The sequence below is a fragment of the Hippichthys cyanospilos genome, chromosome 11, assembly GCF_059441005.1.
Source record: "Hippichthys cyanospilos isolate Australia breed blue-spotted pipefish chromosome 11, RoL_Hcya_1.0, whole genome shotgun sequence".
Classification (NCBI taxonomy): Eukaryota; Metazoa; Chordata; class Actinopteri; order Syngnathiformes; family Syngnathidae; genus Hippichthys; species Hippichthys cyanospilos.
The window spans coordinates 21,870,281-21,883,295 of record NC_142379.1 but is presented as its reverse complement, the minus strand read 5'-3'; the positions used below and the strand labels follow the sequence as shown (position 1 = coordinate 21,883,295).

The window sequence follows — 13,015 nt, the reverse complement described above, 5'->3', positions numbered from 1 at the left end:
GCATCCAAGATCACCAGAATTCCACTGCCCTCACTGCACTATAGGTAAGATCAGGCCTAAAAATTCCAGCCCGACCCAACCTAGGCCCATGGTGTTAAAGCCCGACCCAGCCCGAGCCCGACCAATTAACTTGATTTGCAGGCCCAAGCCCGAAGCCAACCCGAAATTTAATATTTTATTTGTGAGGACTCCGGAGGTGGAGGTGATTTATGAAAACAAATTAAAGCCTTTTGTAACGAAATCTAAGTTTAGCAAGACAGTATAAAGATTTACATCTTTTATATATCTGTGTCTGCAGAGGTTACATTAACCGACAATTTTCCATCATTGATGGATTTTTTTAAATGCCTGATCAGCGTCGAGGTGCCAGCCTTTTTGCTCTCGTACAATAGCAAAGCGCCACATTGACTACATTCAGCGAAGCCAACGCAAGTTTCTGTAGCATTTTCAATTATCAATTTGAAGCTTTTCCATACCTTACTCTTCCTGGTGTGTGTTTGCCTTTTAAGTTCCCCTGTCTTTTTAGTTTATCCTTGACTTCTTGCTGCTCCATAATCAGGAATACCAGGTCAAAATAGATACGGACTTGTGGAGGGTAAGATTATTAAGACGGCGCCGTTCACGTGCACAGAGCATGCTCTGGCTCTGTGGCTCGTATAGTACTTAAATAGCAATGACCTTATAGCTCTGTTTTATCCAAATTATTTATTTTATAACAAGTATTCCTTAGTTTAGTATCCACATTCCACACATCGTTTTAATATAAATTAATATACATAAACATATATTTATTTTAAAAAAAGTCAGCGAGTTAGAAGCCCGGCCTGACCCGAACATAATGAATGACATTTTAGCCCGTACCCGGCCCAAACCCTGCACACCATCCATCTAGCAGCTCAAAGTCCGCAGGAGAGCCGCCTTCATCACCCAAGACCCTGCACTGTTCACTGTTCACTGTTCACAGCAGACTCAGAAACCCTTTCTTCCCCTCTGCCATCAGACTCCTCAACAGCCACTAGTAGCACAATACAGCTCATAATATCTCCCTCATTCATCTCATACAGCTGTGACTATGCCAAGACCATGCACCTTATTTCTAACTTTTTTTTGTACTATTTATGCTGCACCTTCTTTTGCACACCATTTGCAAATGGCTGCACCTAACCTACTATGTACACATGCACTCTTTTTTTTTATCTACAATGCACACTTGCATACTATTGTGGATATCTCTAAAGAACCTACACATTTACGGTTTTACTTGTGCTGTGCTACCTATGTGTTTATACCTTAGTTTTTCTTAACTTGGTTTTTCTTAACTTGGTTAGTTACTTATTATTTTTTACTGCATTCCTGTGGACATCAAAGTCAGAATTTCATTGTATGGTGAAAATTGTTTCTATAACTGTGCACATGACAATGAACACTTTGAATTTTGAATATGCTCGCAGATACACAGACTGGGACAAGTTTTATGCTTTGCACATACTCTCAATTTAGCAGCTCACTTGAAAAAGTTTATTTCCATATCTTGTTGTCTTGTACTGAGAAATATCAATAGTTTTTTATACCAGCAACAGTTTTTCACATAGTACTTTGTTACTGCAATTTCCGGTAAAATGACAATGTATTTTGTTCTGCATTTTCTTATGATACGAATTATTACCTTATACTGTACAATAAAAACTACAAAAAAAAGACTAGCATTTGTCCATATGCTGTTAATGTGAAAAAATGCAGCCTCCATACAAATCAAAACTCATTTTATGCACACCTACAGATTAGAAGCAGAAATTATTTTTAATTGAATTTAATTTATTTGTTTTGATTCAAAAATTGTTTTGAATTGAAAATTGACACAGAATGGAATCGAATCGCGAGACGACCAAATGTTCCCACTCCTAATGGTAGGTTTGTTGTGCCCTGCGTTTGACTGGCAACCATTTCAATGGTGTACTTCACCTACTGCCCAAAGATATTTGGGATATGCACCAACAAGCGGTCAAGAAAATGGATGGATAATGATAAGACAAAGAATAATAACATTATTACTACCACTGCCAATAATAATAATAATAATCAGAAAAACAGAGTGCAGGAGGATATTTGTTTTCTTTTATGATTATGAAGTTTTTCATTACCTTTTAACAAGGATGGTAAAATGTTCAACAATTTAAACTTCTCCCAAACACAAAAATAGGTAAAAACAGCAACCTACAGCACAAGTATTTACTAATTGCATGATTTCATCGTTATTGGGGTTCACATTGAGGATACCATGTGATTTTATCACCTTTTCTATGGCGGGAGGAGGCTGTACCTTGGCGTAAGAATCGATCACATGCCATACCACAGTCAAGGCAGCACATAATGGAAGTCATCTCTTAAAAAGGGAAATGCTCTCGAAGGGAGTTAACTTGCTATTCGTGCCAGTCCAAATACCTGCCGCTGGGAAGCAGGAAGGCCGGGGTCAAGAGGTGACCAAGCAGAATCTTATCTGTCCTTCCCAATGGGTGACTCGTACTGTATACTGTGGAACCCTTGTGACATGGACCCAATCACGCTTGCCGCCTGGGGCAGATAATGCGCCCGAAGGCATTCTCTGACACTTATCAGATAGATGTAGAGTTTCCTCTTTTCCTGTCTAGATGGGCCTCTCATCCTGCTAGTTGGGCTATCATTGTTATTGCAGTGCACTCTTGCTCCACTGGTGACACCATATGGCCCACGTAAAGGCTGTATAGCCTTCTTTTTGCAATGGGAGCGTTGGCCATGTTTGTTTTAGATCAGCACGGTCATGTTTGTCCAGTGAAAAGTTATCCGAGGAAATTCACTCTAGGCGTAGTCCTAAAAGATTTAGTTTGCTTTTTGCTATGATTTTGTTGGAAATATGTCAGTAAAAAATTGAAGAGCAGGTTAAACCAACCTTACAGTTTTGTTTTCATTTCATCAAATGTCTCTTTGTGTTTGGATGGCATTTAAGGAAACAATCGTGATCTACTCTAACAGAGTAATTATTTTCATTAAAATGTGTGCATTAAAATGAGTGCGTCTTTAAAAATAAGGTTTTATCATGGCAAAAGCTATGTTCAGTATGTTAGGTTAAATTAAGATCTATAAAGATGGATTTTCACCAGCACAGAATAAACCATTTAAGCAACAATTCCAATATTAGGTACAAGAGCATTTTGGGCCAATACATTATAAAATGTCTCTCTGACTAATTTTGTTAAAAGTGTTTTATTCCTCTTTTGTGCTTGGGAAACATTTCAAAGTGCTGGCAAATGCCATATACCAGGTCTGATCTATCTGAAATTTTGCCTGTCCATTGATTAATATCTCTATAAGTTATGTGACAAATTACAGTTTTGAACAAATTGTAGTTGCAGATTTACAGTTGTTTGAATTGAGTCGGTTTTTGTATTTGAAAGAACACACACCACAGGAGATCTTTGATGAAATGATGAAACTTATAGTAACAATGCCCCATTATATGACCTTGTAAAATGTTGGCATCATGAATTCAAGTAATGGCTGATAACCTGGTCGTCCCCCTTAAGCCCTTGATGAAGTCAAGTTGAGGCTACCATTTTGGAAGTGTGACTATTTGCCATATAGCCCAAAAATTCATGATTAGTAGAGGGTCTGTGGAAACTATTGTGTACTGTATGACCATTTGCAAATGCAAAAGGTGTCTGCCGGATGGATTTCCAGGTTGCTGACATGTTTCCAGAGGCGAGAACGTGGCGAGTGCTCGATGATGAATTTGGAGATGTGTCAAGAAGATGAGCCAAAGTTTTTCAAAAGGCTGAGTATACAGGAAGAGACCTGGGTCTATCACTTTGATCCAGAGACGAAAGCCCAGTCAATGCAGTGAAATAACTTGTAGTCATGACCTCCAAAGAAGGAAAGGATGTAGCCCTCTGCTGGCAAGGTCATGCTCAAAGTCTTGAGACCAGGGCAGAGTAGTGTTGACAGATTTCCTGGCAAAGGTCGCCACAATTACAGGAGCCTATTATGCTTAACCTTGGAGTAAATTAAGAGAAGCTATCAAAATCAAGAGGCAAGGCAGGATCAACAAAGGCAAGACAATGCTCCGGTCCACAACGCCCATGTCACCAGATTAGAATGGGCGTGTGGCTATGAAATCCTCCCTCATCCCACTATTTGACTTTCACCTCTTCTCAGCCATGAAGTTATTTTTGAAAGGAAACCTTAAATTCTGAAGTCACATCGTTGGATGACCAACCTGGGATGTTCTAAAAAACAATCTCCAGAGCTGTATTGAATGATGGGAGAAATGCCAAACTCTAGGTGATTCCAAAGTAGAGAAAGACTAATATTTGTGCCCATATATATATATATATAGTGAACCCTCGCTACTTTGCAGTTCCACTAGTGCGTTCCATTATGCAGATTCACAACTTCAAGGATTTTTTTCATTACAGATTGAACTTTTGCAATAGCTCCCAAGCGGGCTGCTCCCACGAAGGCTTGTACTGAGCCTAAACACCATAAAAAAAAAATGATGAAAATTGCTGAGAAGGTGATTCTTCTCAAAGGGAAAAGTTATGCGGCCATGGCCCACCATTTGGGAGTGAGCGAATACAACATTCGCTACACTGAGGAAGAGGCGACCGTTAGACGACGGCTGCCATCACCTTGGCAATTCGCCGAAGCTAGTTGTTACGGCTCGTAATTGCTTTAGTACTCTGGATTGCCAACTGCCGACAGAAGAAGCCCTTTCTTTTTAAGTCTCGCGCAGCTGTGGTCATATTAGTAGTGATGATGAATTAAAGTCTAACCTGTACATGCTCAAAGATGATTACAATGAAGAGTTTACACTTGAAATGCCATTTTATTATAAAAGAAATCAAGGGAAGAGGTTTCCAATGGTCTTGTGAGCATCGTCTTTGCTCCACAACAGCGCCGGGGTGCGCTTCATAAGCTATACCGCGCGGGCCTGTGGAGTTTTGATCTACTCCCGTCTCATCACCTGCCCCACAGGCACATTCGTGTCGGTCATGAAGCGCATCCACAACAAAAGGCACACACACACACACACACACACACGCACACACATTGTCAGCACAGAGAGAGTTGTTATTGTCTCTGCTCTTAGTGTCCCCCTGCAGGCTTTTTTGGGCATTGCAGAATAGGTAGGAACTATCCTGGGAGGGTGGCGTCACCAGCTGCGCACCTGTCTCCTATCTGTAATCCTGAGACTACTTAAGCGCAGCCGGCACAGTCAGACGCCGTCGGATTATTGCATCACATTCCTCGTTGTTCCCGAGTTCCTCGTTCCACCCAAGTTACCTTTTCAGCCATGTCTGCACTTTACGTTTTTGATACTTTGGCTTTCTTCTCCAAGTCACGCCACGTGAACATTTTTCGTTGTTACATTTATGCCTCCCGTTGCCTCCCGACGGCGTCTTGCGGCTGATCCGTCCTCTCTGTGAGTAGCTGGTTTTTAGTTGCCCCCTTCCATTGATATCAGTTGTTACTTTGTAGCTGTGCAAATTCTACCGTGCTTTTCATTTGGTACTTTCTGGCTCACCTTTGTTTTTCTCCTCATGTGTTACGTGCTCTTTTTGTTATTAAACAATTTCACTTCTAACTTTTAGTCCAGTCTGATTTGGGGTCCACTTTATTCGTGAGCATCCCCACCCTGTAACAAGAGTAAGGAGCAAACGTTCTTTTATTATAAAAGAAATATAGGTAAGACTCTTACCTATATTTCTTTTATAATAAAGTGGTATTTCAAGCATAAATTCTCTATTGTGATAATCTTTAATCATGTACCGATTAGACTTTATTTCAACGTCCGCAGCAGCCGCTGCTAATTTGAGCACAACTGCGCGAGACTTGAAAGTAAAGGGGGAACAGTTCTGTCGTAAATTCCTTGTTGCCACTGGGTTGATGTGCATGAGGGTGGATTGCGGCCGTGCGTGTGTATGCAGGGGGAGAGCCTTTGCGTGCTCTGGTTGGAGCAGGCATGTTACGGGACAGCTAAGCCTAACGACGTTGAGTGGGGGCTTGTGTACATTGTATTGGTGGGGGATGACGGCGCAAGCATTAATAGAAATACAGTTCAGTTTATTGTTTTGGAGCTGCCGCGTTCAGTTTTGAAGTTGTAAGCAAAATAAAAGCCACGTTGTTGAGCCATATAAAACCGACCGTTCTTCGATCTAAACTGCTTTGTGGATGAGGTGCTCTAGCGCAGCCTACGGAGTAGGCTCTCTCTCTATTCCCAACAAGCTCACTACTGTGCAGTGTATAATGTTGAATAATTTAAAATTTAAGTAAATATGTGTACTGCAGTAATTTTTGTCTTAAATACAATGGGGCCCCTGTGTTACAAAATTATTCCGTTCCGCACTTGGGGTCGTAAGGCGAATTCGTCGTATGACGGGCAATTCAACCCTTTGTTAAAGAGCTAATACGTTTAGAAATCCAGGTAAAAACATCAAAAGTGTACATACATTATATGTATGTTGATACCAAAATAGTATAGTAAGTACTAGGTATATATACTACACATGTATACAATCAGAAAACATAATAAATAAAAACTATAGAAAGGATTTGACTGCCGCTTGTTATGCCCATATTCCCTAATAAGGGTTATCTTCCATATAAATTTCCATATAAATCATCTTCTTAGTTCTCTCTTTAACATCACTAGCAATCTTGGGACCCATGGGTAACCCTTTCAAATTTTAATTAAGCAGTAAAATGCACTATAATTACGGTTTTGTAACCACTCACAAACGAACAAAGCTTTACCATTCCGCCATTTTTAAACAAGTGAGGCTGACCAATAGCAGACCACCATCTGGAGAGACTATGACTATTAGCAGAATTGTAGTGATGTGTTGCACTGACAGCAACTGAAAACAAGTGTAATTACCTAAAAACGCATGCAGATAGAGACGAAACACCACTTAAATACAGCTAAGCCCCTTGGGTCATGGCAGTTGCAAAATGAGAAAATGTCATAAAGAGGGGATGAAAAAACTCAGTATTCTGCGTCGCAAAAATAAAATAACGTAAATGGGATGTTGTACCATGGGGGTCCACTGTAATATGTATGGCATGAAGACATTTCATTTGAATTAAAAAAAAAAACAATCTTTAATGTGAAAAGCGGGGGTGCTACTTTACGGATTTTCAGCTATTGTATATATATATATATATATATATATATATATATATATATATATATATATATATATATATATCCACAGTATATGACGTTGCTATATTGTACACCACAGCAATCAACTATAATGTTGAACAATAACCTGATGATGCAGTCCTTGAATCCAATATATAAAGTCTACAGATGAACGACAGAAAAATAAGTCACTTTAAATCTTGTCCCCCATTAATGTAATGTGTGACCTGTATAATTTCAATAAACTTTATTTTGGGCTAAACGACTGAGGAAACAATATGAGGGATAGGGATTAGGGATAGCCAGATTGTGGCTAGTGTTCAAAATTGTGCTTCACAATCACAATCAAACAGGTTAAGCAGGCTGCAGCGATATAAGTCACCGATGTGATTAGGAATGTTTGTTATGGTTTGATTTAGAGAGATCTTTTTGTTTAAATCCAGGTTTGGATTGAATATAACCCTGCTCATAAGAACATCATACATGCAGTAAAGCCAAGCAGCCCCATGATTTAAGGCTGGTTTTCTTTAGATTAATCTGGTACCTTAGATAGGGTGAAAAGAATTTAGACTTTGTAGAATTTTATCGCAGTCAATGTTAACGCAGAATCTTCACTTTACTTTTAGAAAGCAGAAATATCAATGTCAAAAATGCCTACTGGAATGCCAAATTCATCAATGCCTGGTTCATTCTGAACTTAACCACAATAGTAAAACAGATGCGTTAAAATTACCGTAAACCAATTCCGGGTCGACCCATTTTTGGGGAAGAATTTCATTCAATTTTCTGAGTTGTACACAAAGCAACCTTCTTTTGCGCCTTATAATCCGGTGCGCCTTATATGCAGAAAATATGGTACTTTAGCGGAAAATATGGTACTTTTAACACAACTGTATTCAAAGTGCACATCTCATTTATGAAATGCTATGTGCATGTGAGCCAACATTTTGTTTGTGGTTTCTTTGTACTTTCTTTATTGAAAAGAACAAAAAAAAAAAATGTTACAGAGGATATAATGTTGTTACGATACTATCTTTTGGCCCCTGATATTGATGGATTATTGGCCAATGTTTGATATTTTACCAATTTCACCGCACTTGGAATTTTGGGAAGAACGGCACACTCATTTGGATGTGGTTAGGCACTGCTTTCAAAATGATGAATGATGAAACAAGAAAAAAAGAAAATGATAGAAAATGTTAGAAAGTGAGTAAAGTAGAACTTTTTATTGCCTATCTAGTGTGTGACTGACAACAAATCAAACTTCTAAATTCTCACTGTCCTATACACAGATGCGTCTACTATTTGCAAAATTACGCAAGTGTCAGAAAATGGCTCGGGCGAGTTATTTGTTAGTAATTACCAATTACCAGTTTAAATGTGTTGGTACATCTTCTGACACCAATATTGAAACATTATTAGTTTTACTTCACAAAAAGTTGGCATTTAGACTGTGTAGAGCAGTGTTGGGAGTAAAGCATTACAGTAATTACATTATTTTTGTCATGCATTACTTTTTGCTGTAATGCATTAGTGTAATATATTACACAAAAAAATATTAATATTGTACTTGTTACAAATGAGTGTAATGTAATGCATTACAATGCATTTTTATCCTGAAAAAAATTTTCTCCCCCAAAATTCAACAAAAACCCTGCAAGATCGGAGGAGAAAAGTCGAGGCAAAATGCTTACTTGCTGATCTACTACAGCTGAGCTGAAACGGCAGGTTGAATTTGTACACAAGATGGACCACACAGCCATTACTTTCAGTTTGTCAGAGATAAAGACAAGAAAAATACGTATAATCGTTAGGTGCCACTTTATGCGCAACACCTAAAAAGCTGTCCACTTTGCGAAATAGGACCAGTAGTTTGACAAACCACTTAGAGTGGGGCCATAGTAACTTGAAGTTTGCAAAATGAAAACATGAGGAGGATTGCACTCTCTCACTGAGGGATTACACCTTGAAATCAAGAGGTTAGAAGATTCGTTAGGAGACAAACTGTCGATTTCTACAGTGGATTCAACAGCATTTGGAAATCTTGTCAGCAAGATCCCTGTTGAACTAGCAATAATGAAAAGGTAAGCTAACGGTAATTTTCACTACACAATTGCTATTAATAATAGTCTATAAAACGTATCAAGATGAAGCATACAAAACCCATGTTAGTCAGTACGTTAAACAATAATGATGTAGGCTAGCTGCTAACGTTAGTCTCATCAAAACCACCTATCTTTGAAACATATGTCTCTAACCTAGCCATCTGATCCTGAATTTGACTATCAACAATTAACATTGAGTGAAGTGTAAAATGCACTCACTGTTTTTCCCTACAGCATAAACAACGCATCACTATGCTGTGAAGCTAAATTATAAAGGGATTAAAATCCAAAAAAAAAAAAAAAAAGATTTTGTATCTGGTCTTTAAAAGTTTATAACATGATACAGATTAAATGATTTTATCTGGTTTAAGGCTTGCGCTAACCTTTCACTGGATGTGTAATGAGTGTAATGAGCTTCATTTAGAATGGCAAATCCATAGTTCTATTTCTGGTGGTGAGAGCAATACTAAAGTAATGCAATAGTAGTGCATTGCATTACATTTCAAACACATTAATATTGTAATGTAGCTAACTACTTTAAAATGACAGTAATAACTAATAAATAATGCATTACAGTTTTGAAATAACTTTCCCAACACTGGTGTAGAGTTCATATATCCGCTGTGCTTAAAGTTTCCAACAAGATTCAAAATGTTGTTTGTCCTCTTTTCACCCATCACGTACGTGCACACTCATACCCAATACAGTTTGCTGTGAGTAGCCAGTCATGCATCTGGATCGAACACCTTGTTGCCTCAGCGCCTGTCACTGATGCTTATTCACCTAATGTTTCTTGCCTTGTTACCACAATCATTGCATTCACCATCTGTCAACACTTTGCTCGTGGTGGATGGAATTCATCAGCACGTCACTTTTTAGCTTCTTGTTAATATGCTTCTATTCTCTCTGAGATGGTTTGTCTCATTTTTGACACACAAAAGCTACACCTGCCCCCTGAGCTTGTTCAAAAGTGTGTGAGAAAGTGCTTTGGACTTCCACAAGCAATTTTCTGACTTTTAATTCCCCTATTAATCTACACACATTTTTACTTCTCCATCTCTTTGTAGCTCTCACATCTTTCCCCTTTATGAATAGAAACATGGATTCCGAACAGAAACAATAACAAGTGCTCATACCTTCTTTGGCAGCCAGACGCGGGGATGGGTCTGTGTGTGATGGTGTATTGTAGGATAATGACGTGCTACCTGTAAAGGGACCATAAATGAATGCCATTAAAATCTGACAAAACAGAAAATTGAATAAGACACTGAAGGTTTAATTATAATGAGAAATGTATATGATGATGCCTGCAATAAAATGTAGGGTACCAGTATTGGCAACATTCTATTCAATCTATCATGTTATTCTCAAAGTAAATAAAACCTCAGATGAACTGCTTCAATAAATCACAAACACCAATAATGGCTAATAAATATTTGTCCAAGCATTAAAACATATATTTTCATAAATTTTGTATGGCATGCTGAGAAGAAAAATGTAAATAGCCCCTCAGGAAAAATATTCCCTGACCTTGCCGAACAAGGTGATACTGACAGCCTTTGTGTTGGAGTTGAGTATAAAAACAAACAGGAGATGGCAGTAGAAACTCCATTACCTTTGAGGCTGCTCATATTATTTTCTCAAGTCCCATTTTGAAAATAATTTTCAGTGGTATTTGCATACTGTAACACTGAGAAAACGAAATGCAGCAGTCAATGCCCAGGCCCTAAAATATAAGAACTTGAGAAGTCAGCCAGCATTTCATTGGAATGTCGAGCCCTGAATAATAAAGGCTGTCTAGTTATTTCACCTTATGGAGTAGAACCCAGCACTGCATTCCAGCACTTAGACAGGCACCCTGGGCGGCACCTAAATGCTCCCTTAATTTTAGCTGCCTCGAGCATAAATCAGCGTGTGGAAAAACATACCCAGAAAAATGCACAGAGAAAACACAAGCATGGCTACTACGTCGAGCTTGTTAAGATTTAGCACACAGACAGCTGCTGCTGAGTTGGGAACGTTTTCTTTTTTCTAAATTGTGCAAACTGAATGGCGAACAGTGGAGAAAAGTTAGTGTAGGATTTGATTCAGATACTCTGTGCCTGTTAGTGTTGAGGGGGATGGAGTAGCCAACTTGGGCTCTGTTATTTTTGGGGGTAGAAAGGAAGGAGCCAAGGGGTGCTCCACAAATGTACACTAGTCTTCCAACACCCCACCCCTCCTGGTTCTACCTATTCCACAGCACTCCCAAGGCTCTGGGTCTCGTTTAGAGACCTGGGGCCTCAGAACAGGGGAACCATTGTGTGAGGCAGGGTCCCAGCACAGCAATCAAACACAGCTCCTCATACAAAAATAATTCCTCATGCTGAGTGCAGGCACGCAAGAGGCAGGCGAGTCACCAAAGCAAATGTGTTTGGAATAAGGCAGAAAGTGTATAAGGGAAAAGACGAAAACAAAATGGGAGCGACTGGGGGAGAGGGAAAAGCGCTGTTTAACCCTTTTCCTACTGCGCTGACCCAGACAGACAAACAGTCAGCATTGCTGAGAAAACCTCAAACCATGCTGCCGAGAAACCCAGAATTGCGTCGGAGAGGGAAAGTGGGGAGAGTTAAGAGTAAACGAGAGAGGCAAATGACAGGGAATTTTGGCAATGCTGCATATTTATTTGGGAAGCCTTCCTTTCTTCGAAAACAAACACTTCTCACTAATCTGACAGCACAGTGGTCAACAAGGAAAAAAAATCTTTTTCTTGTTCTGTTTCATAACATAACTGATATTACAAAAATTATAGTCTTCTTGTAAGGCAGGGCCTAACATTAACAGAATTTGTCTCAAGCATCTTGATAGACCGCCGTAAACTCAACTTGTTTATCTTGTGGAACCACATGATATCATCACCTAAACATGAGGCGTAGACTTTGTCAACAAACAATTCGAGGTTACTCACTTTAAAAACTACTCAAACCCTACCAAACTCTTGCTCCACCCCTCACTAATATTGGAAAAGGCACTCAAGGAGGGTGTTACCTGGAGGATTGTTGGGCTTGCAGGGGGGAGAAAGTTAGGTGTGGTTTGGCTGTGATTGACAGCAGCAGTTAGACTGCAGTGATCAGAGGTGGGCACTTCGTCAGCACTGACGGACTGTCCGTCAGTCCGTCGCAGACGGACGCTCATTTTGCTGACAGACCGACGAATGACGGGAATGCTAAGAAAAATGCCGAATTGAAAATGTCGGTATTGCAATTTTCATCCGTTGTGGGAATCGTCGGGATAGACATTACGTCAGATCAGTTATATGTCCGTCAGCCCGCCATGCCACTTTTTGGTTACTGAACTACTATAATCTAATTGGCTTGAATATCTCCCGTATTGCTGCATCTTTAAAGTACAAACTGCAATCAGCCTGCAGTCAATGTGACAATACAACTTTACAGCATCACCAAGCAGAGGAGGAATATGATCAGTTGTGTGAATGAACTGTGTTGGCTAAATTCACTACTTGTCATTCACAACTATAGCACAACTGACTTTGCTGGAGATTTATTTGTCGTTGCTCCCTTTTGTAGTCCTGATTTCAGCCTTCTTGCTGATAAAACCAATCTGGGATGCGTTTCCACTGCAAGCCAGTCTCTCTTTCAAGTAACCAATGGCTGCAGAACAAATTTGCATTCTTTCTCTGATTAGCCAAGTAATGCAACATAGATTTTTTTTTCCCTAATTGAGATGGGTTTAT

General features: G+C 39.4%; 1 protein-coding gene across 5 annotated transcripts in view; it reads right to left on the bottom strand.

The window, feature by feature from the left end:
* The window catches only part of fli1 (Fli-1 proto-oncogene, ETS transcription factor), a 56,987-nt gene that overhangs the window by 19,754 nt on the left and 24,218 nt on the right, over nucleotides 1–13,015 (bottom strand). For all 5 annotated transcript variants that reach the window (XM_088427725.1, XM_088427728.1, XM_088427726.1 and 2 more), the window contains one exon: nucleotides 10,419–10,487. In XM_088427725.1, the coding sequence (XP_088283851.1) occupies nucleotides 10,419–10,487 (69 nt within the window). The remainder of the gene's footprint in view (nucleotides 1–10,418; nucleotides 10,488–13,015) is intronic.